The sequence below is a fragment of the Gobio gobio genome (assembly GCF_949357685.1).
Source record: "Gobio gobio genome assembly, chromosome: 2".
NCBI classification, from domain to species: Eukaryota; Metazoa; Chordata; class Actinopteri; order Cypriniformes; family Gobionidae; genus Gobio; species Gobio gobio.
The window spans coordinates 16,641,881-16,663,407 of NC_137098.1; the positions used below are offsets into that span (position 1 = coordinate 16,641,881).

At 38.3% G+C, this 21,527-nt stretch overlaps 2 protein-coding genes across 2 annotated transcripts in view; one reads left to right on the top strand and one right to left on the bottom strand.

Moving 5' to 3' along the window:
* The first annotated feature begins 122 nt into the window (after positions 1–122).
* mrpl21 (mitochondrial ribosomal protein L21) lies at positions 123–8,338 on the top strand. The gene is made up of 7 exons (XM_079809930.1): positions 123–323; positions 2,078–2,138; positions 2,976–3,061; positions 4,876–5,039; positions 5,483–5,535; positions 7,853–7,956; positions 8,062–8,338. Exons 1-7 carry the CDS (start codon positions 233–235, stop codon positions 8,124–8,126), a joined length of 624 nt encoding a protein of 207 aa, XP_079666056.1. The 5' UTR covers positions 123–232; the 3' UTR covers positions 8,127–8,338.
* A 2,737-nt stretch (positions 8,339–11,075) lies between these two features.
* The window catches only part of mapk8ip1b (mitogen-activated protein kinase 8 interacting protein 1b), a 29,609-nt gene continuing 19,157 nt past the window's right edge, over positions 11,076–21,527 (bottom strand). The window contains exons 6-12 of the mRNA XM_079837130.1: positions 20,346–20,421; positions 19,847–20,022; positions 18,777–18,880; positions 15,814–15,921; positions 15,107–15,177; positions 14,137–14,235; positions 11,076–14,048 (exon numbers count right to left, since the gene is read on the bottom strand). Of these exons, the coding sequence (XP_079693256.1) occupies positions 13,976–14,048; positions 14,137–14,235; positions 15,107–15,177; positions 15,814–15,921; positions 18,777–18,880; positions 19,847–20,022; positions 20,346–20,421 (707 nt within the window). The 3' untranslated portion in view covers positions 11,076–13,975. The remainder of the gene's footprint in view (positions 14,049–14,136; positions 14,236–15,106; positions 15,178–15,813; positions 15,922–18,776; positions 18,881–19,846; positions 20,023–20,345; positions 20,422–21,527) is intronic.

The following is a 21,527-nucleotide window of genomic DNA, read 5'->3' on the forward strand; positions in this document are numbered from 1 at the left end:
AATTAGGCCTATTTGAAAGCGCAATTGTTTCTTCAAGCGCTTCACACTCCAGTCCTGAAGGTGGCGGAAATGCTCCTCTTTGGATTGTCAAGCGCCATTAAAACGCCAAAATAACACAATAATAACCAAGAAAGTTCAGCTAGGAACCATAAACTAGGAACCTTTGCATTCTGTTTGTGTTTGGGGGAAGGTATTTTCATCCCTCACATTGTGCTTCCGGTACTTTCTCACCATGGCGATGACTTTGAATCGAGGGAATATCGCCGGGATGTTGCGGCTTCTCCGGACAGCTGGAGCGCATTTATCACGAGCCACGACGAAACGTCTGTATGCTTTTATTTATACAGATAAACTGTTAGCACACAACTTTTTTTGTCGTTATGTCCATGCAATGTGCCATGTGAAGGGTTGTTTCTTCAGTTCGTTTTCAGTTTCACCTTTTTTGTGTAATAACACTACATGGTACCAATATTTAATGTGTAATTTTAGGAGATTTAAGCTTGGTACCCTGCAGTGTTATTATCAGATACAATTCATACTGTTGTACTGAAATATTACATTTGTTGTCATTTTGTCCATAATATTGTGTTTATGTACACTATATTGCCAAATGTATTGGGACACCCCTCCAAATCATTGAATTCAGGTTTTCCAATCGCTTCCATGGACACGGGTGTATAAAATCAAGCACCTAGGCATGCAGACACTTCCACAAACATTTGTGAAAGAATGGGTTGCTCTCAGTGAAGTCAAGTGTGGTAACGTTACCGTGATAGGTTTCCACCTGTGCAATAATTCCATTTGTGAAATGTCCTCACTACTTAATATTTTACGGTCAACTGTTGGTATTATAACAAAGTGGAAGTAATTGGGAACAACAGCAACTCAGCCACAAAGCGGTAGGCCAATTAAAATCACAGTTGGGTCAGCGCATGCTGACGCGCACAGTGCGAAGAAGTCGCCAACTTTCTGCCGAGTCAATAGATACAGACCTCCTAACTTTGTGTGGCCTTCAGATTAGCTCAAGAACATTGTGGAGAGAGCTTCATGGAATGGGTTTCCATGACCGAACAGCTGCATCCAAGCCTTACATCACCAAGTGCAATTCAAAGCGTCAGATGCAGGGGTGTAAAGCATGCTGCCACTAGACTCTAGAGCAGTGGAGACGTGTTCTCTGGAGTGACAAATTACGCTTCTCTGTCTGGCAATCCGATGGACGAGTGGTTTTGGTGGTTGCCAGGAGAATGGTACTTGCCTGACTGCATTGTGCCACATGTAAAGTTTGGTGGAGGGGGATTATGGTGTGCTGTTGTTTTTCAGGGATTGGGTTTAGCCCCTTAGTTCCAGTGAAAGGAACTCTTAATGCTTCAGCATACCAAGACATTTTGAACAATTTCATGCTCCCAACTTTGTGGGAAAATTGTTTGGATGGCCCCTACCTGTTCCAACATGACTGCACACCAGTGCACAAAGCAAGGTCCATAAAGACAGGGATGAGTGAGTTTGGTGTGGAGGAACTTGACTGGCCTGCACAGAGTTCTGACCTCAACCAGATAGAACACCTATGTGGTGAATTAGAGCGGAGACTGTGAGCCAGGCCTTCTCGTCCAACATCAGTGCCTGACCTCACAAATGCACTTCTAGAAGAATAGTCAAAAATTCCCATAAACACACTCCTAAACCTTGTGGAAAGCCTTCCCAGAAGAGTTGAAGCTGTTATAGCTCCATATTAAACCCTACGGATTAAGAATGGGATGTCATTAAAGTAAATGTGCATGTAAAGGCAGGCGCCCCAAAACCTTTGGCAATAGTGTGTGTGTGTGTATCCCATTTTAAGAGATTTAAGCTTGCAACCATACATGCAGTGTTATAAGATGCAATTCATACTGTTTTGTGTATAAAGAGTATCAATATCACTTATGGTATCATAAAAGAATACAGGAGAAGTTTCTAGTTTAAAAAAAAATGCACATGTATAGATGTGTGTATAGCATATGAGGTTAAAATGAGTATCTACATCCTGTGTCAATGTTTTCAAGCTGTATAACTGCCTAAATATAGTCATGGTAACTTACAGGTGGTTCGGTTCCTGCACTGACCTGCTTTCAAAGCTCATCAAGCAACATTTATCCTGCAAGGTAAACTGTGTAGTGTGTCTTTTTTTAAGTCCCTAAATATAAAACACAGGCCTATTCAACTGGGAGTAAAATAATGCATTGGTAAAATATGGATCAAATGGAAATCAGTACCCACTAGGGGTGTAATAGTATATTGCAACGATATGTGACTATATTGTGTATAGTTCACCCAAAATGAAAATTACTACATGAGAAAAAAGTCAAGTTTACAGAGTTTTAGTACTACATATCTACTATAATGTTGAATATAATGTATACTAATGCAATGGGGGAATATTTATATTTAGTCCTGATAATGTCGAATGTCTTGCTGCTAGTAAAATATGGCCTACATTATATCTAGTCAGTGACAGTGCAAGCATTTTTGTCTAAAATAATTATTTATTTTCAGCTTGAGAATCATGAATATTTTTATTCTGGTGTCACCATTGTGTTGACAGCACAGAAGCCCAAGTCTATTCATTTCCACCCCCAATGTAATACCAAATTGAGCATTTAAATCAACAGTAAAAAAAAAGTGTTAACCTTTTACCATATGTCTTTGAGTATTGCAATAATATTGTATCGTGAGTTCAGTATTGTATCATGATATGAGGGTATCGTTACACCCCTAGTACCCACTTGTAGCCTATTTCTGCCAAATTATATATATATATTTGACTTCTGTTTGCTCTAAGATTATATATATATATATCATCCTAAATTATACTGTTATCTGTTAATGGCAGCTTTTCATTGACAGAATATTCTGGTTTGGTCTGATCTGTTTTTGAATGATGCTGTACAGTATGTGCACTACAGTGACATCAGGAGGCCTAACCTAGTTTGTGCTTTCAGTTATGTACCACCGACATCACTATCCAGACCGCCGTGGCCTGAACTATCAGTGTTTGATCCTGAAGAAGAGGGAAAGAAGCATCAAGGCAAGTGGGCTGGACTGAGCTTAAAGGGATTGTTCACCCTAAAATTCTGTCCTCAAATACTCTCCCTCAGCCTGTTCCAAACCTGTATGAGTTTCTTTCTTCTGCTGAACACAAAAGATGATATTTTAAAGAATGTCGGTAACCAAAGAGTTGATGGGTCCCCATTGACTTCCATAGTACTTTTTTTTTCCTACTAAAATTTCTTCTTTGGTAACCACATGATGGCACAAAGAGCACAGTTTTTTAATTAGCATTTATGAAAAGTTTTCAAATGCTGTCCATTTCCTAATACAGCAATGTATTCAACACTTACAAAGGACTTTAGTAAAGGTCTAGAATTGGTTTGTTTTTGATATGTTAAGTATTAAAACATTATATTATTATATTGTATTCATTCTTATTTCATTAAAGGTGCAGTGTGTGAATTTTAGCGACATCTAGTGGTGAGGTTGTGAATTGACACTGGGACAAAAATGTCGTCGGAGAGAGCACAGAGTGACTAGGGCCCTGTCCCAAATAGCACACTTCATGTGCACTTTCGGTCTTGTGGACTTACAATTGCGTGCACGTGTCAGTTAAGTCCACGAGACCGCAGGGTGTCTCATTTGTCATTTTAGGTCTCGGAAGGGTGCTTGCGAGCGCCCCCTTTGAGGTCAATATCCGCCCTCGATGCGCACTTCTGCCGAGCCTGCACTGGTGCCATTTGGGACAGTTTAAGGTGCCATTTGGGTTTAAGGTGCCATTTGAGACCGGGCCTAGCACTCTGTAGAGAAGTTTGTCCGTTTAGGGCTACTGTAGAAACATGGCAGCTCAAATGGAGATTGTGGTCCAGTGGGTTAAACTACTGAACTGATATGCAGAAGGTTGCTGGTTCGAACTCAGTGGTCACCACCAGTGTGTCCTTGAGCAAGGCACTTTACTCCATGTTGCTCCAGGGGGATTGTCCCTGTAATAACTGCACTGTAAATCGCTTTGGATAAAAGCGTCTGCCAAATGCATAAAATGTAAAATGGCGACTTCACTGTAAGGGGACATGCGGTGTATGTAGATAGAAATGGCTCATTCTAAGGTAATAAAAACATAACGGTTCATTATGTAAGGTCTTTATACACCACTTAAAACATAGTTATGTATATTATATTGCATTTCTGTCAATAGATCCTCATAAATACTACACACTGCACCTTTAAGCATTAGAAGGTCTTAATCAGGTTATCTACAGATTTGACTGAATTAAATTTAAGGCAGAATTTATTTGCAAAGATATATCTACCGTTCAAAGGTTTGGGCTCAGCTTTTTCTTTATGTTTTTGAAAGGTTTCTTATGTTCAGAAAGGCTACTTTTATTTGATTATAAATACAGTAAAAAAAAATTATATTGTGAAATATTATTTAAAATAACTGTTTTCTACTGTAATATATTTTAAAATGTAATTTATTCCTGTGCTGCAAAGCTGCATTTTCAGCATCATTACTCCAGTCTTCAGTGTCACATGATCCTTCAGAAATCATTCTGATATGCTGATTTGCTGCTCAAGAAACATTTCTGATTATTATCAATGTTGAACACAGTTGTGCTGCTTTATATTTGTGTCAAGACCATGATACATTTTTCCAGGAGTTTATTAGAAATCTTATTATAGAAATCTTTTGTAAACCATAAATGTCTTTACTGTCACCTTTTGATTCATTTAATGCATCCTTTAATGAATAAACTATTAATTTCAGATACCCTGATTAAGGTGGAATGGGATAATTTTTGTGATTTCCATTTATTTTCTCATGAATGTCTCTCTTCCGCCTTATTTTCACAGTGGTTGTAGAAAAGGTAAAGGGCCTGATTGAGAAGGGCGAGTACGGACGCTTGTTTGCTGTAGTTCATTTTGCTGGCCGTCAATGGAAGGTGACCAATGAAGACCTGATCCTCATTGAAAACCACATTGATGCAGCATGCGGCGACAGGATAAGAATGGAAAAGGTTCGACCTCGGCTTCACGTTTTCTCATCCACTCTCACAGTCATACACTGCGTTCAGATATTCATACAGATTTATATGGATTTCTGTACAGCTTATTTTACTAGAGGTGCTAAGATTATTCCAGATTGTTATTAGTCTTCCATTGGACATTTGTTATTATTTGGATGAAAACCTATTCTAGTAGGCCCTAAAACTTTGTAATGGGGCATAATAAGTCCTTTTTAAATTAAAGTAGCCTAGCTGTAAAATCCACTTTGATAATTCTTTTACTTGCATTTCTCTGTTGAAACCCACATATTTTATGTTAATATAAATGCCATTTGACCTTAACTTATTTATTATCTTGATTATTTGTTAACTTTCACTTGCATGCAACACAGAATATGTTATCTATAGTAATCGCCACTGGATGTTTTCATAGTGCTAATGCTTCTTTTTTTCAGGTGTTATTAGTTGGAGGAAGTGATTTTACTCTTATTGGAAAGCCGCTTCTTGGGTAAGATATATAATTTTAAAAAAATCTAGTTTGAAACAAATATGAAGTTTATACAATCAATCATCTTCAGGTATCAGGAAAAAAATTTTTTATAAACCATATAGAAGTAAATGATTAGCACATGTATACTTGTTTTGACCTCAATTTTTAAGAAAACAAATAAAATGTGTGCAGAAATACGCTTATGATCCTTGATAGCACACGTGCATAACAGAGCCATCTATTTAATGTCTGCATTTGGATCTGCCAGATGTACTCTTTAGTGTTCTGTTTGCTCATCTGCAATATGTCTCTTAAAACGTTTCCTGTCAGATGTTAAAGGATTAGTTCACTTTTAAATAAACTTTTGCTGATAATTTACTCACCCCCATGTCATCCAATATGTCCATGTCGAAAAGAAATTAAGGTTTTTGATGAAAACATTCCAGGATTTTTCTCCATGTAATGGACTTCAATGGGCTCCAAACGGTTCAAGGTCCAAATGATAGTTTCAGTGCAACTTCAAAGGGCTTTAAACGATACCAGACGATGAACAAGGGTCTTATCTAGCGAAACGATTGGTCATTTAAAAAAAAAAAAAAAAGTGAAGTGACCAAATGCAAAGCACAAACGCTCGCCTTGCTTTGTTCTGTGATGCACGTTTGCGACGTCACGTAATGCGCAATTACGTTGAAAAGGTCACGCTTGACGTAGGCGGAAGTACAGAGTCAGTGTTTACAAATGTGCGGAAGGAGGACCTTATACACGTATTTAAATGTCTTTGTGTCAGTTTATCCTGGGTGTTTTAATATTAGAAAGCCTAAAAGAAAATTTTCGTCAGGACAGAAATTTGTGACTTTTCATAGATTTCCTATACACAATCCTGAGCGATTGAAACTGTGGTTGCTCACGCTGCACTTGGATGACGTCACGAACGCATATCACAGAACAGAGCAAGGCGAGCATTTGTGCTTCTAAAACGTAAACTTTAAAGAAAAAAAAATTATGACCAATCAATTCGCTAGACAGGAGCGCTGCAGGCTTGGTCGGCATCTGTTGGTGCAGTGTGAATTGGCCTTAAGGAATAAAGTGAAAGGAATAGTTCTCACAAAAATGAAGATGATATTTTGAAGAATGTTGGTAACCAAACCATTGACCATAACTATGGAGGTCAATGGGGCTCATCAGCTCTTTGGTTACCCATATTCTTCAAAATATCGTCTTCTGTGTTAAGCAGAAGAAAGAAATTCATACAGGTTTGTAACAACTTGAGGGTGAGTAAATGATAGAATTTAAATTTTTGGGAGAACTATCCCTTTTCTCTTTATTCCTTAAAGGGGTGGTTGATTATGATTTCACTTTTTAAACTTAAGTTAGTGTAATGTTGCTGTTTGAGCATAAACATCTGCAAAGTTACGACGCTCAAAGTTCAAAGCAAAGGGAGACATTTTCTTTTAAAGAAATTGCTTTTTAAGGACAAGCTTTCTCCTGGGTCAGTGACATCACTAACCCTGAAATGTATATAAACCCCGTCCCCGGGAATACGCAACAAAAGGGGTTAGATTACCATGACAGAATATGCTAATCAATGACTTGAAGATAGTTAACTCCACATCAGCTGCATTAAATTCATCAACTAACCATTTAGAAACATCTTGTTGCATTTTACATGTTGTCACTTCTCATTGAGTCTCTCCATCATTGTCCGACTCTGGTTTTAATATAAAAGTTTCTAAAAACAGTTTCTAACGTGAGGTAATCAGAGCTCCTAACTGGAGCCCCTTGAGCAGCAGCTCATTTGCATTTAAAAGGACACACAAACGGCACATTTTTTGCTCCCCCTCAAAACAATTTTAACATGCTATAAAAATCTGTGGGGTATTTTGAGCTAAAATTTCACACACACACACACACACACTGGGGACATCAGATACTTATTTAACATCTTGTAAAAAGGGGCAATCAACCACCCTTTTGAGGCCAACACTGCACCACAGATGCCAACCACCACGTACAATCACCAGATTACAGTGTGATCACTCAGACATTCCACAACCCAAGCCGCTGATTCAACATGTTCAGTTCAATCTGCGAAAACAAGCTCAGACAGGGGGAACACTGATCTGACAAAACCTGACGAAGTGTCCGTTGCCATCTATCGCCGTCTGTCTGTGCGGTGCGAAGTGGCCTTTAGACATTTACTTGGTCTTAAAAAGGACTTTAAAAGCTCTTAAATCTACCTCCTATCAAACCCTGTGGAATATTGAAGTAATAACCACTTTGACCACATCAGATGTCTACACTTGTCACAGTCTACGTCTGTTCTTTTGGTCCTCAGCTGTGATTTAGTACAAGTTCACGCTACGGTCATTGAGAAAACTGACTCCTGGCCGATGGTTCACATGAGATTCTGGAAGAGGCATCGATTCCAAAAAAAGAGAAGTATGTGGAATTTTAAAAGCAAAATATTCACTCAAAAAGATTTTGTTTTATTGTTTGATATTTTTCGCCAGTGCATTAATTTAACTTTTCTCTTTTTTTTTACAGTAATTATTCAACCCCAGACCATACTACGGATCAACACCATTGATGTTTTACCAAGACTGTCTTAACCCGTTGCATGTTGCAAGTAAAAACATGCCACTTCTGTGAATCAGGAATGATTGTTCAGGTTTCACGTTTATATCATGTAAATAAAGTTTTCAAATTGTCTTCTTCAGAAATTGACAATTTCGGCTTGAGCAGCGTGTTGCTGCCTATGATTGTATATATCTATTGTATGTCACAATAAATGTTTCCGTGTTAGTCATGGAATTGGTCCTCCAGTCTGTTATATTATACATTCTTATCCTGCTGAAAGAGGCCACAGGCACCAGAGAATACAGTTTCCATGAAAGGGTGTACTTGGTCTGCAAATGCTTAGGTAGGTGGTACGTGTTAAAGTAACATCCATATGGATGGCAGGACCCTAGTTTTCCTAGCAGGACATTGCCCTAAGCATCACACTGCCTGTGCCAGCTTGACTTCTTCCCAAAGTGCATCCTGATGCCATGTGTTCCCCAGGTACGCGACGCACATGAACCCGGGCATCCACGTGATGTAAAAGAAAATGTGATTCATCAGACCAGGCCACCTTCTTCCATTGCGCCGTGTGGTCCAGTTCTGATGCTCACTGTTGGCCCTTTTGGTGGTGGACGGGTCAGCATGGGCACCCTGACTGGTCTATGGCTATGCTGCCCCATATGCAATGCACTGTGTTGTCTCACACGGGCCAGCCATTGCTCCCCACGTGCATCAATGAGCCATGGCCGCCCATGACCCTGTCGCTGGTTTACCACTTTTGATAGATACTGACCACTGCAGACCGGGAACACCCCACAAGAGCTGCAGATTTGGAGATGCTCTGACTCAGTCGTCTATTTCAAACTGGGGTCCAGAGACCCCCAGGGGTCCTCCAGAAGGTTTCAGAGAATAAAAAAAGACAAAGCAAAAATGGATAAAGTCTACTGAATATTCAAACTGTTTCATGTTTCTCCTTTCTTGCCGTATACACTCACCTAAAGGATTATTAGGAACACCTGTTCAATTTCTCATTAATGCAATTATCTAATCAACCAATCGCATGGCAGTTGCTTCAATGCATTTAGGGGTGTGGTCCTGGTCAAAACAATCTCCTGAACTCCAAACTGAATGTCAGAATGGGAAAGAAAGGTGATTTAAGCAATTTTGAGCGTGGCATGGTTGTTGGTGCCAGACGGGCCGGTCTGAGTATTTCACAATCTGCTCAGTTACTGGGATTTTCACGCACAACCATTTCTAGGGTTTACAAAGAATGGTGTGAAAAGGGAAAAACATCCAGTATGCGGCAGTCCTGTGGGCGAAAATGCCTTGTTGATGCTAGAGGTCAGAGGAGAATGGGCCGACTGATTCAAGCTGATAGTAGAGCAAGTTTGACTGAAATAACCACTCGTTACAACCGAGGTATGCAGCAAAGCATTTGTGAAGCCACAACACGCACAACCTTGAGGCGGATGGGCTACAACAGCAGAAGACCCCACCGGGTACCACTCATCTCCACTACAAATGGGAAAAAGAGGCTACAATTTGCACGAGCTCACCAAAATTGGACAGTTGAAGACTGGAAAAATGTTGCCTGGTCTGATGAGTCTCGATTTCTGTTGAGACATTCAGATGGTAGAGTCAGAATTTGGCGTAAACAGAATGAGAACATGGATCCATCATGCCTTGTTACCACTGTGCAGGCTGGTGGTGGTGGTGTAATGGTGTGGGGGATGTTTTCTTGGCACACTTTAGGCCCCTTAGTGCCAATTGGGCATCGTTTAAATGCCACAGCCTACCTGAGCATTGTTTCTGACCATGTCCATCCCTTTATGACCACCATGTACCCATCCTCTGATGGCTACTTCCAGCAGGATAATGCACCATGTCACAAAGCTTGAATCATTTCAAATTGGTTTCTTGAACATGACAATGAGTTCACTGTACTTAAATGGCCCCCACAGTCACCAGATCTCAACCCAATAGAGCATCTTTGGGATGTGGTGGAACTAGAGCTTCGTGCCCTGGATGTGCATCCCACAAAACTCCATCAACTGCAAGATGCTATCCTATCAATATGGGCCAACATTTCTAAAGAATGCTTTCAGCACCTTGTTGAATCAATGCCACGTAGAATTAAGGCAGTTCTGAAGGCGAAAGGGGGTCAAACACAGTATTATTATGGTGTTCCTAATAATCCTTTAGTTGAGTGTACATTGCAGAACTGTATGTTTGCTTTGTATCTTTAGTGAGTATTTCTCACTATAGTCCCCTTTATCTTGCTCAGCGGGGTTGTAAGGCAGTTTTCTTAACCCAGTACGTACGCTGCTGGCATACATTTATTGTAAAAGTTGCTTATACAAATTATTTTTTATTGAAAATGTTCTTCTTCAGGATTATACATATAACATCAATAGTTAATTTAAGTTGGGAAACAAAATGTTGCATTTATAATGTCACTATTTATCTAACAGTTTAAAGGTTTTTTTGTACATAAAAATAGATAGATTTTAGGAAGGGGGTCCCTTATAGAGGTTCATCATATTTGGGGATCCTTGGCATCATTAAGTTTGAAAACCCCTGGTCTAGCCATCACAATTTGGCCTTTGTCAAACTTGCTCAAATCCTTACGCTTGCCCATTTTTCCTGCTTCTAACACATCGACTTTGAGGACAAAATGTTCACTTGCTGCCTAATATATCCCACCCACTAACAGGTGCCGTGATGATAAGATAATCATTGTTATTAATTTCACCTGTCAGTGGTTACAATGTTATGCCTGATCGGTGTATATATGATCAATTAAAGTTTTTGTTGCTTTAAAATAAAAAATAAATTAAGCACATACAATGTTAGAGGCAGTCAGGCTTGCACAGAAAGAATATACAGAAATAAGGAATAATATTAACAAACATATATTTATAATTGTATTATTTTCATTAAATATATTTAGAAATAATCTGTATTTAAATAAAACCAGTGATATACAAGTGTGTCTTGTTGAACAAGCCTTTAATGAGCACGTCATTTGTACATAATTTCTTCATATTGATGTAATAAGGTCTTGCTTTTACAAGAAATACCTCAGGAGTTTTTTTCAAATAAAGGGCACGTGTCGACCTCAAACAGAAGGCAAGCAAAAATATCTCTTCAATAACCTTCATAGTCACTCAAGCTTTAACAGGAACTCCATGGCGCTGAAGTTTTTTTATTATTATTACTATTTTGTTTTTGAATTTACCATTTTCATTGAATTTATGAATGGATGATCCCAAAAGATAAATACTGAAACTCCTAAAACATTTTTTTAAAACTGTTAAGACTTCTATTAATATGATCAAATTGCCTGTATATATATATACTGTTCTTTGATTTGGTGACTAACTAGGTAACAAATGTATAAGGAGCCCTATTTTGCCATTTCAAATGATAAAACACTTTACAGGCAGATTTTAGGAATGAATTATGCTGGTATACCTGTAAAACGCAGCAGACATCAAGACATCACAAACAGCTGAAATGGCAGATTTGTTAATAAGTTTTACTTTGAATGAATGGTCCGTGTATTTTATGCTATGAAAAAATATTCTCTATTAAGCCTGAAGCAAACACAGAACCACAGCGCAGCAGCAAGAACAGAGCAACGGATGAAACCCAGCTAACAAAAATATGTTCCAAGAACCTTTTGCTAATGTTCGCATTAAGCTATGAAAACGTTATTTCTGAATGTTCTCTGAGCATTCAAAACATCCAGTTTTTTTAATGTTTAAAAAAAAAATTCTCGGTTATGCTAACGTTAAGGGAACATTCCATTTTGCAGATATTATGGGAACGTTACTTTTGAATGTTCTCTGAACAGTAGTAATTAAAAAAAAAAAAAAAGTTAGACGAACTTCCAACTAAAATGATTGTTTCATGAGTAACTATGTTATAAATAACAAAATAACAAATATTTTACTTGGCAACCCTGTCTGCACGCACGCTGGAATAAGTAACGTTAGAAGAAAAAGATGAGTGTAAACGATCTTTGCCGGTGTTGTAAAAAAAGAATTTAAGGATACACGGAGTACTTACCAACACGATCATCATTTCTGAGAGAAATAGTAAAGGTGAATGCATCTACGAACAAGTTCTCCGTTTAGGATTAGAACAAATTCAACCCAAGCGTCTTTGATGACGTGGATGATTGCGTTACTGTTTATCATCTGTCCATCATCGTCTAATGCCCGCCCTGACAATTTCATTGGTCCGAACAGTTTCTGTTCGGGCATAGTTACTCCTCCACGGATCAAGTCCAGACCGAACTGCCCGAGCTCAAATGTTGTGGGCGGGGCAAAGTTCGGCTGGCATCCAGGCTACAAAAGTGTAACAGAAGCAGTAGAAATGAATGTCCAGGTTTCCAGACTGAGCTGCAGGGCGAAATCAAATCGCCGGCAGATCAGGCTGGGTTTACCCAGTCTAGTAGCCTGACAAGCCAGACCCACATCAAGATGCTGGGTCTGGGAACTCACCATTGGCAGAGCTCAATCCGAGGGGCGGGGGTAAAAGGTTGTCTTTCAAATTCCCTCTGCACGCAATAGGATAACGCTACAACCAACCAGAGCAGCGAAGAAGGTTAAGCGGAGCTAGTTGACAGATTAAACTTTCGCCGTCTCCGGTCTGCAAAACTCAAACCACATCTTCCTTTCTTAAGAATGACTTCAGTGTCGTTCTTTGTTCTTTTCTCAAAGAAAAGCTTAACAACAAATCTTCCAGAGTCGCGGCCAAAACCAATTCGGAAGACCGCTGTTCGCCAGCTTCTTTGTTTACAAGTAGCACACGGAACCGCCACAACTCTGCCGTCATTATGTTAAGCCCGCCCACCGACTCTATACACAATGTGATAGGCCTGACCAGAGTTTGGTTTTTCCAGCTCGGAAGCCAACGGAGAGTTGCTAGACTACCCTGGCTGCAAATTAGATTTGCTGCCTCTAGGGTGCGTCTAGATTTCTAGGCTACCAGTCTCGGATATTGCATCAAAAAATGCTGAATGGAAACGCCAAGGCGCATAAATTCTAAAAATGCACATAAAAAAGTCGGATACATTTTCAATGTAAATTTCTAAATTTCTATGTGTTTTCAATGTAACAGCATAACTGTACTAACCAGCGGGAAAATCTTGTTTGCAAAGCATCTGAAATGCTGTTTTGGTCATTCAGAAGTCTGTTGTCAAAGATACATGACTGCGTTCCCTGCCTCTGAAAGCAAGACAAGTTTATTGAGACGCACAAGTTTCTCTGAGACGCAAATAATTTATTATATGGTGGCTTCTCCTATGTTTCTTGTATGTGCGGTAGTTTATCAGGAAGTTCTCTTCTACTCACTGGATGGAAACAGTGCTTTATTCGCAAATGTTTTATGCGATATTGCAATTTTGCGCATAAGTTACATTCGCAACTTTGGATGGAAACGATGTATAGCTAATATTTTTATGTTGCCACTTTGAGAACATTATTAAAGTCCAGATAACTTCGAACGAACATTCTATTGATGTTACTGAAACAACGTTTGTTCATAACTTTGAGAGAACCTTGCCAGAACGTTAGCCAAAGTTCTGAGAACGTTCCCTGTTAGCCGGGGAACACTCATCCAAAGCATCCAAAATCCTCAATATCCTGGAAAATAATTTCAGCCTTTTATACTATACAATTTTTCATTCGGTTCTTCTCTTGTGCGTCAGTCTGACGAATTCCAACACAAAATCAAGTCGTGTGCATCACGTTACAACCGTCAGTCTCTTCATCTTGTTTGGTCCTTTTTGTCAGATATATTAGCCTTTGATTATATACACATTATTATTTCTCATATATTCATTTAGTATAGCTGTTATATACATCGCTGGGCAGCTCATTGCAATCAGAGATTATTCCAAGTAAATGTCTTCTGTTGGACATGAGACCTCCACAAACTCTTTATAGTATAAGTGGAATGCTTTCCTGTGAATGAAGACAGAATATACTATGACTATTAAACATATCGAGTAGAAGGAGGCAATACATTACATTCTAGGAAAATAAAACTGACCTCACAGACTCTGCCAGGGGTTTAGTGGAGTTCTCAGACACAAAGACGTGACAGGCGAATCTCTCATCAGCGGGATGTTTTGTAATAAAGCCAAAATACCTGTGGAGATTTCAAACCATATGACAAACTGACTGGTAAATGAAACACACAGAACAAATGCATTAACTACTGGTCAAAAGTTTGAAGTCGTGAGATTTTTTATAGTTTTTTTTTTAATTATTATTATGATAGGAGAGTAGGTAGACAGGAAGCGAAGTGGGAGAGAGAGAGAGAGAGAGGGGGACGGGATCGGGAAAGGTCCACGAGCCGGGACTCGAACTCGGGTCGCCCGAAGCGCAACAACGCTATATGTCAGCGCACTGCCCACGAGGCTATTGGTGCCGACAAGTCGTGAGATTTTTTAAATGTTTTTAAAGTCTCTTAAGCTCACCAAGGCTGCATTTATTTGATCAAAAATACAGTAAAATTGTGAAATATTATTACAATTTATAAGAACTGTTTTCTATTTGAAAATGTTGTAAAATGTAATTTATTCCTGTGATGTAAAACTGAATTTCCAGCTGATATTCTGATATTCAGTGTCACATGATCCTTCAGAAATCATTCATGCTGATTTGCTGTTTGAGAAACATTTCTTATTATTATCAATGTTGAAAACAGTTGTGCTGCTTCATATTTTTTGTGGAAACTTTGATACATATTCAGGATTCTTTGATGAATAGAAAGGTCAAAAGAAAAGAATTTATTTGAAATATAAATCTTTTGTAACATTATAAATGGTTTTACTGTTGCTTTGAATCAATAGAATGTTTTTTTTCCTTGAATAAAAGTATCATTTTCTTTTAAAGAGAGAGAAAAAAAACGTGCTAACCCCAAACTTTTGAACGGTAGTGTAGTATATGCCATATAATAAAGAAAATCATCATTGTCAGTGAAAAGTCGAAGGATGCAGATAAAATGATTGACTTACTTCTTGTTCCTGGGATGGTAGCCACAGAATGAGACATTTTTCAAATGGAAAAAGTGACTATATTGGCTACTCTGTGGAAACACATTTATAAAACCATTATATTGCATGTCCACAAACAAAACTATAACACACATGCTGAAACACATTTAGTTCTCTATATGGTTCCACACCTTTTACCAACGTATTTCCATGTCTTTTCTAGTTATTCGTAATTACGGGATATATATTTTTAAAAGTAATTTCAGTCTGTTTGGTTCGGCATTCCTTGTCAATGGGTAATGTCACTGTGCATTTCATTAAATACTGTGCATTCACCCTGAAATGAAAATAAAGCCATCTTTTACTCACCATACTCCTCCATATAATGTTAGTAGATAGCGACCAGACTAAAACATTACAAAATGATACACTGAGACGTGCTTCAGTTCGTGTTCAGGAGGCATACTATAAGGTTTTCGCGAGAAAGAAACATTATTCAGTCAAAAGACTGAGCTCGGCCGTTATGTTCCTGTGAGTGCGTGCGAGCCACACACACTCACCAAAAGATGGCTTTATTTTCATTTCAGGGTGAACTATTCCTTTAACTAAACAGACAACAAATAAACAGCACTATTCTTTCTTGGAAAGTCTTGACATTTAAAAAGCAGAATGTAAAGGAGATGTTCACAAAAACATCATAAAACAAATGATCTTGCTTGTGGTTTTACCATGTCGAAATCATCCTGCACTGTGAGCTTCAGTCCCTTCACGTTTATCTCCAGGATGCAGGATGACGGTGGATTGTAATGTACAGTCAGTCTCCTGTTCATCGCAATCTGGAATCAATAATGAATGAAGAAGCATTATCAGTCTAAGGGTATGTTTACACAACAACAGTGGACTAAAAACCGAAGTGTTCCTTTTGCATTTTTTGTATACAAAAACGATCCCCGTTCGCACGGATCTACAGAAACGACTACAAACGCTGTATTGAGCTGCCAGGCCAGTAGTTGGCGATATCACTTTGAAAAGAATAGGGTTGCAAAGTTTCCAGAAACTTTCCAGAATTTTTTTTTAACTTTCCAGGATTTTTTGATCATATGAAAGAACACTACGTGCCTATAGTCTGAACACGTAATATGCATGCGCATGACGGCACCGTTTTCACATAGACAGTAAAAGAAATGGACACAGCAACCCCATAGACTTCAACGCAGAAAAATGAAGTCAATTAGAAAAACTCACTTCCTGATGGCTGAGCGTACTGCGCAGCCGCAGACTGAGCTTGTCGACGTAGATGTGACGTGAGCAACCAATCTGAAAGTTGTAAGTCTTCTAGTAGTTGTGCTAAGTGAAATCTGAATCACCGAATCTTGCAGAGACGGAGAGCGTGAGCAGGGGCAACTTTTGGTAAGTATTATGATTAATTATTTTGTCATTTTGCATAGTATTTATTTATTTTAAAATGTAACGCCAGTACGACAGAGTCGCGTGGTTATGACGCAATCCTTAGCCTATTTTTAACAAAAATGGCTTCTACAGGGCGAATAGTGTAAAATACAAGGTAATGGAGCCTTTTATACATTGTGGTGTTTCTTTAGAAATAAACAATGGACAAATGGAGTCTTTAAACGCCTCAGGTGTAAAGATATTCACTGTCAAAGTGACGGCAAAATGAATGGGAGTCAATGGAATGCTAACAGCAGGTGATGGCTTGGTTAGCAATGGCTGCCCCTATGGAAGGTACGCTTTCCGGGTGTAGGATTACCCCCTTGAGCCCTATTCGCACGGGATTAGTATTATGTGGGGACCTCTGGTGATTTGTAATAATTGCAGAGAATGTCTGTGATCTTAATCCCGTGCGAATCGGCCATATCTGTAATTTGTAAAGTAAAAATTCCCCCGCAAATTACCTACCATATTTCGCCAAACACAGAGTCCTGTGATAATATTAGTCCCGTGCGAATCAGCATCTCTGTGATTTGGCCAGGATTAGGCGGATCGTACATAATTTTTGCAAGGTTTTTGTGTCCTGTGCGCATTTCTATCTTTATCTTTCACGAAGAATGGAGCTAGGCTGCATATAATGCGCACCGTTATGAATTCCCGTGCGGCCGCGCGGATTATACTTTCACTTTAGAATGAGCACCAATTTGGGAGTAAATTGCTTGAATGGTGTGTTTAATATTATTCTTAATGAAAAACACAAAAACAGAACAGTCCAATGACAAACTCGCTTAAATGGGCGCTTTTACATTTAGCTTTGAAACTGAATCTTCCGCCGTATATAGTTATTATACTGCTCAGTTCAGTTTTTAATTGTAGCGTCTGTTCTCTAACTGAACAAAATTATTTGTATTACTATAAAACAATCAAAATGATATCGATACGACTGTTTATAATTTCATACAGCTATATCTATAACGAAAAAACATTTACAAGTCTTGACATCATATCCGGGAGATAAGTCAGTAAATTCGAGTAAAATCACAGGCTTGCTTATCCCGTGCGAATGCGCCACGCAAAATTCAGAATGGGGGAGTCACTTCTAAATCACACAAGGTCCCCAGATAATACTTATATCGTGCGAATAGGGCTTTGGTTTACACAAAGACAATATCGATATCGTTTTAAAAAACTTGCACCTTGAAGGTTAGCATTTTCAGGCCGCCAAAACGCATACAAAGTTTTTAGTCGAAAACGGTGTCGAGTAAACGGCCCCTACATTATGGTGTTCAAATCTTCTTTCTTAGGGGCCATTTACACGACACGATTTTCAACTAAAAACAACATTCAACATTCTAATTGGGAGCCTGAAAAGGCAAACTTTTGAAAACGGGTTTCAAAGTGCACATTTTTGAAAGTGATACTGTTGTCATCTCCGTTTATAGTACATCATGTGTTCAGTCTATAGGCCCGTATTGTTTCTTTACAAAGTGACATTGTTTTGACAACGTTGTCGTCTGTACACGAAAAACCCAAAGTGAAAATCGTTGTTGTGTAAATGTGCCCTGCAGAGGTGTCCAACCCTGCTCCTGGAGGACACTGTCCTGCAGAGTTTATCTCCAACCCCAATTAAACACACCTGAACCAGTTAATCAAGGTCTTAAGCCCAATTTATACTTCTGCGTCGAGTGTACGCCGTAGCTAGGTCGTAGGCTGTGTGTTGCACGCGTAGCCTACAACGTACTCTGAAGTGTACCTCCCTAAAAACATAACAATGCGTCAATTCTACGCAGACCGCAAGCACTGTGATTGGTCTGCCCGAACCACTCCCTCGGTGGTACACATGCCCCCCCTGCATGTGTAACTGCACGTCAACGCGGACAAGGATTCAGAAGTATAAATGAAAATCGGCGCATAGCCCACGGCGTAGGTCCGACGCAGAAGTGTAAATTAGCCCTTTACTAGGCATACTAGAAACATCCAGGCAGGTGTATTGAGGCGAGTTGGAGCTAAACTCTGCAGGACAGTGGCCCTCCAGGACCGACTTTGGACACCCCTGCCTTAGAGGATGTTTATCATATCCTCAACCCAACTAATTCCACCACTACATTTGTTTTCACATAATCAATGTTGAATGTGAGTTGCAAGTTTTGCGTAAAACATAATTTCTTCAAGTAATGCAGTTTTTTTTCTTCTTAATTTAAAACATTCAGTGAGTGAAATTTAATGTAAATCTTCTACAAACCTTTTGCATAGCTGCACATAGAACATCATTGCCTTTATGATTCATTACTTGAACCGAGCCAAGGAATTTCATTGTATATTTCTCCATCCATTCAGTACTTTTTGCTAATGAGAACAAGACAGAGATATAAAGACCATTTAAATAGTTAGTCTTGTTAAGTATTTAAAACACATTGCAATCATCTGAAAACACTACCAGTCAAAAGTGTGTCATTTTTGTTTTTAAAAGTAGTCTCCCCTGCTCACCAAGGCTGCATTAATTTGATAAAAATGCAGTAAAAACAATAATATTGTGAAATATTATTACAATTCAAAATAACTGTTTTCTATTGTAATACATTTTAAAATGTAATTTATTCCTGTGATGCAAAGCTGAATTTTCAGCATCATTACTCCAGCCTTCAGTGTCACATGATCCTTGAGAAATCATTCTAATATGCTGATTTACTGCTCAAGAAACATTTCTGATTATTATTATTATTATTATTATTATTATTATTATTATTATTATTATCATCAAAGTTGTGCTGCCTAATATTTTTGTGGAAACTGTGATACACTACTATTCAAAAGTTAAGGGTAAGTAATTTGTTTTTCAAAAGTGACATTAAAGATATTTATTATGTTACAAAAGATTTCTGAACTTTCTATTCATGAAAGAATCCTGAGAAAATGATCCCAGTTTCCACAAAAATTTGTTAATATTATTAATAACTGAGCAGTAAATCAGCATATTAGAATGATTTCTGAAGGATCGTGTGGCACTGAAGACTGGAGTAATGATGCTGATGATGAGGTGCTGAGCATTGCATCACAGGGAAATTGTAATGTGTTAAAAGTAACAGTTCTTTTAAATTATAATATTTCACAATATAACAATTGTACTGTATTTTTGATCAAATAAATGCAGCCTTAGTGAGCAGAAGAGACTTCAAAAACATTTTTTTTTTTTAAACTTGATTATTCCAAACGTTTGACTGATATTGTACTCTTAACTCCAGCCCTTTTATGAAGTGAAATCTTTTCATAGATGGGGAATGGAATCAGGTCATCTTAATCTCCAACTCTTACCATTTAAAGTAAGTTCCTGCTCCTTAAAGACCTCGGTGGCGTAATAGGCAGGGAAGATCCCCCGTGCTCCCGTTCTCATGTTGTATCCCTCATACCAATAATCCTCATCCTGCACCTCCACCAGAAGAGGGTCATTGACCTCCAGCTCCAGCTCATCGTCGTGACGAGGGACAAATCTGGCAAAAACACACCCGTGAGGTGAGGAATCTTTGGTTGGTTGTTCTCAAATGGTGAGATGTGCGTCTTGTTTGTGTCACGTTGAATTACTACTGATATAATTAGATACTAAACTTGTGTGCATATTTTTTATATTTGTTTTGTCATATCAACCAATCTGCAATGCCCCACTAATCACTGATATATTTGGGTTGTAAAGAAGCATTATTAAATCATTTTCCATTTACATATTTAAAAAACATAATAGTTTTATCTTTTGAAAATCTTACAAATGCATTTAACAAATACACGTGCAATGCTCTTTAATAGTGGTCTGTTTCACCTGTAGACGGCTCTGTGTGTCTGCTCCCTCTCCTCTCCGTTAATTATGCAGGAAATCAAGCCAAACGATTCTGTACCTAAAGACATCAGCAAAAAGTCAGTTTCAGCCTATGATACAAACCCTTTCACAAAATCAATACTGTACTTTCTTATGGTCATACCGGTCTATTCTTAAACACCAACTTTACATTATTATCAGCACTTACTAATTGAAGATTCAATCCAATTGCAAATGAAACCTGACAGGGTAGCAATCTACAGATGAAATAACAGAGTAAAGCCAATCCCTAAAAGCTCTAATAGATTATTAAGGTTCTTTTGGAATAATCAAACTGTGTTGAATCTAAATTGCACAAGAGCAGTGGGGACGGAAGTTGTAGAACTTTATAATAGGAGTTGTGTGCTCTTCATAGATGTTAAAATATATACATATAAACATAAACATTAGGCCTATATTATATTACATCATATAAAAGTTAAGACATAAATTGTGTTTTTGTGAAGAGACTTGGATCAAAAAGACTTGGATCAAAAAGACTAAACCATATGAACTGAGCGATTTAGTCCAAATTTTCTGATGAGACTCCATCGCTTTATATGATGAACAGATTGAATTTTACTCATACATAAACATTCATCAACACACATTCGTTATGGTAAATGGAAGCTCAAGAATGTTTGCTTGATGTGAGAGAATTAATGAGGTTCATTCTCGTGTAACACAGCACGTTTGAGCTTCCACAAGAATCAATGAGGTCAGAGGTGTTAAGTCCTTGAGTAATTTTACTTGATTACTGTACTTAATTATTGTTTTGGGAAATTTTTACTTTACTTGTACAATTAAAAATCAATACTTTTACTTTTAAAAATACATTTTTAAAGAAAAAAAAAGTACTTTTCACTCAAGCACTTCTTTTTTGGAGATCACTTCATTCTGTTTTCCCTTACCAAACCAATTGAATTGCGCTGATGTCCAGTTTAATTTAAATATTATTTATTCTGCCAATGAGATTCGTTTTCACATTCCATGAAATTGGTCAGACATGTTCATTGGTCCTTTGGAAGTGACGTCATGTCGCATCAATTACCACAATCCACAACACCTTGACCTGGAAATTAGAGTGAGAGGCTTTTCAGCCCTGCAAGATTGCTTTTCAGCCCCAAAAGAGCTATAGGCTTGACA

Excerpts from the sequence above, each read along its gene's own strand:
- mrpl21 (XM_079809930.1), top strand. The coding sequence starts at position 233 with ATGGCGATGACTTTGAATCGAGGGAATATCGCCGGGATGTTGCGGCTT. Across the intron at positions 2,139-2,975 it reads AGCAACATTTATCCTGCAAG|TTATGTACCACCGACATCAC; the intron begins GTAAACTGTGTA and ends TTGTGCTTTCAG. Across the intron at positions 5,536-7,852 it reads ATTGGAAAGCCGCTTCTTGG|CTGTGATTTAGTACAAGTTC; the intron begins GTAAGATATATA and ends TTTGGTCCTCAG.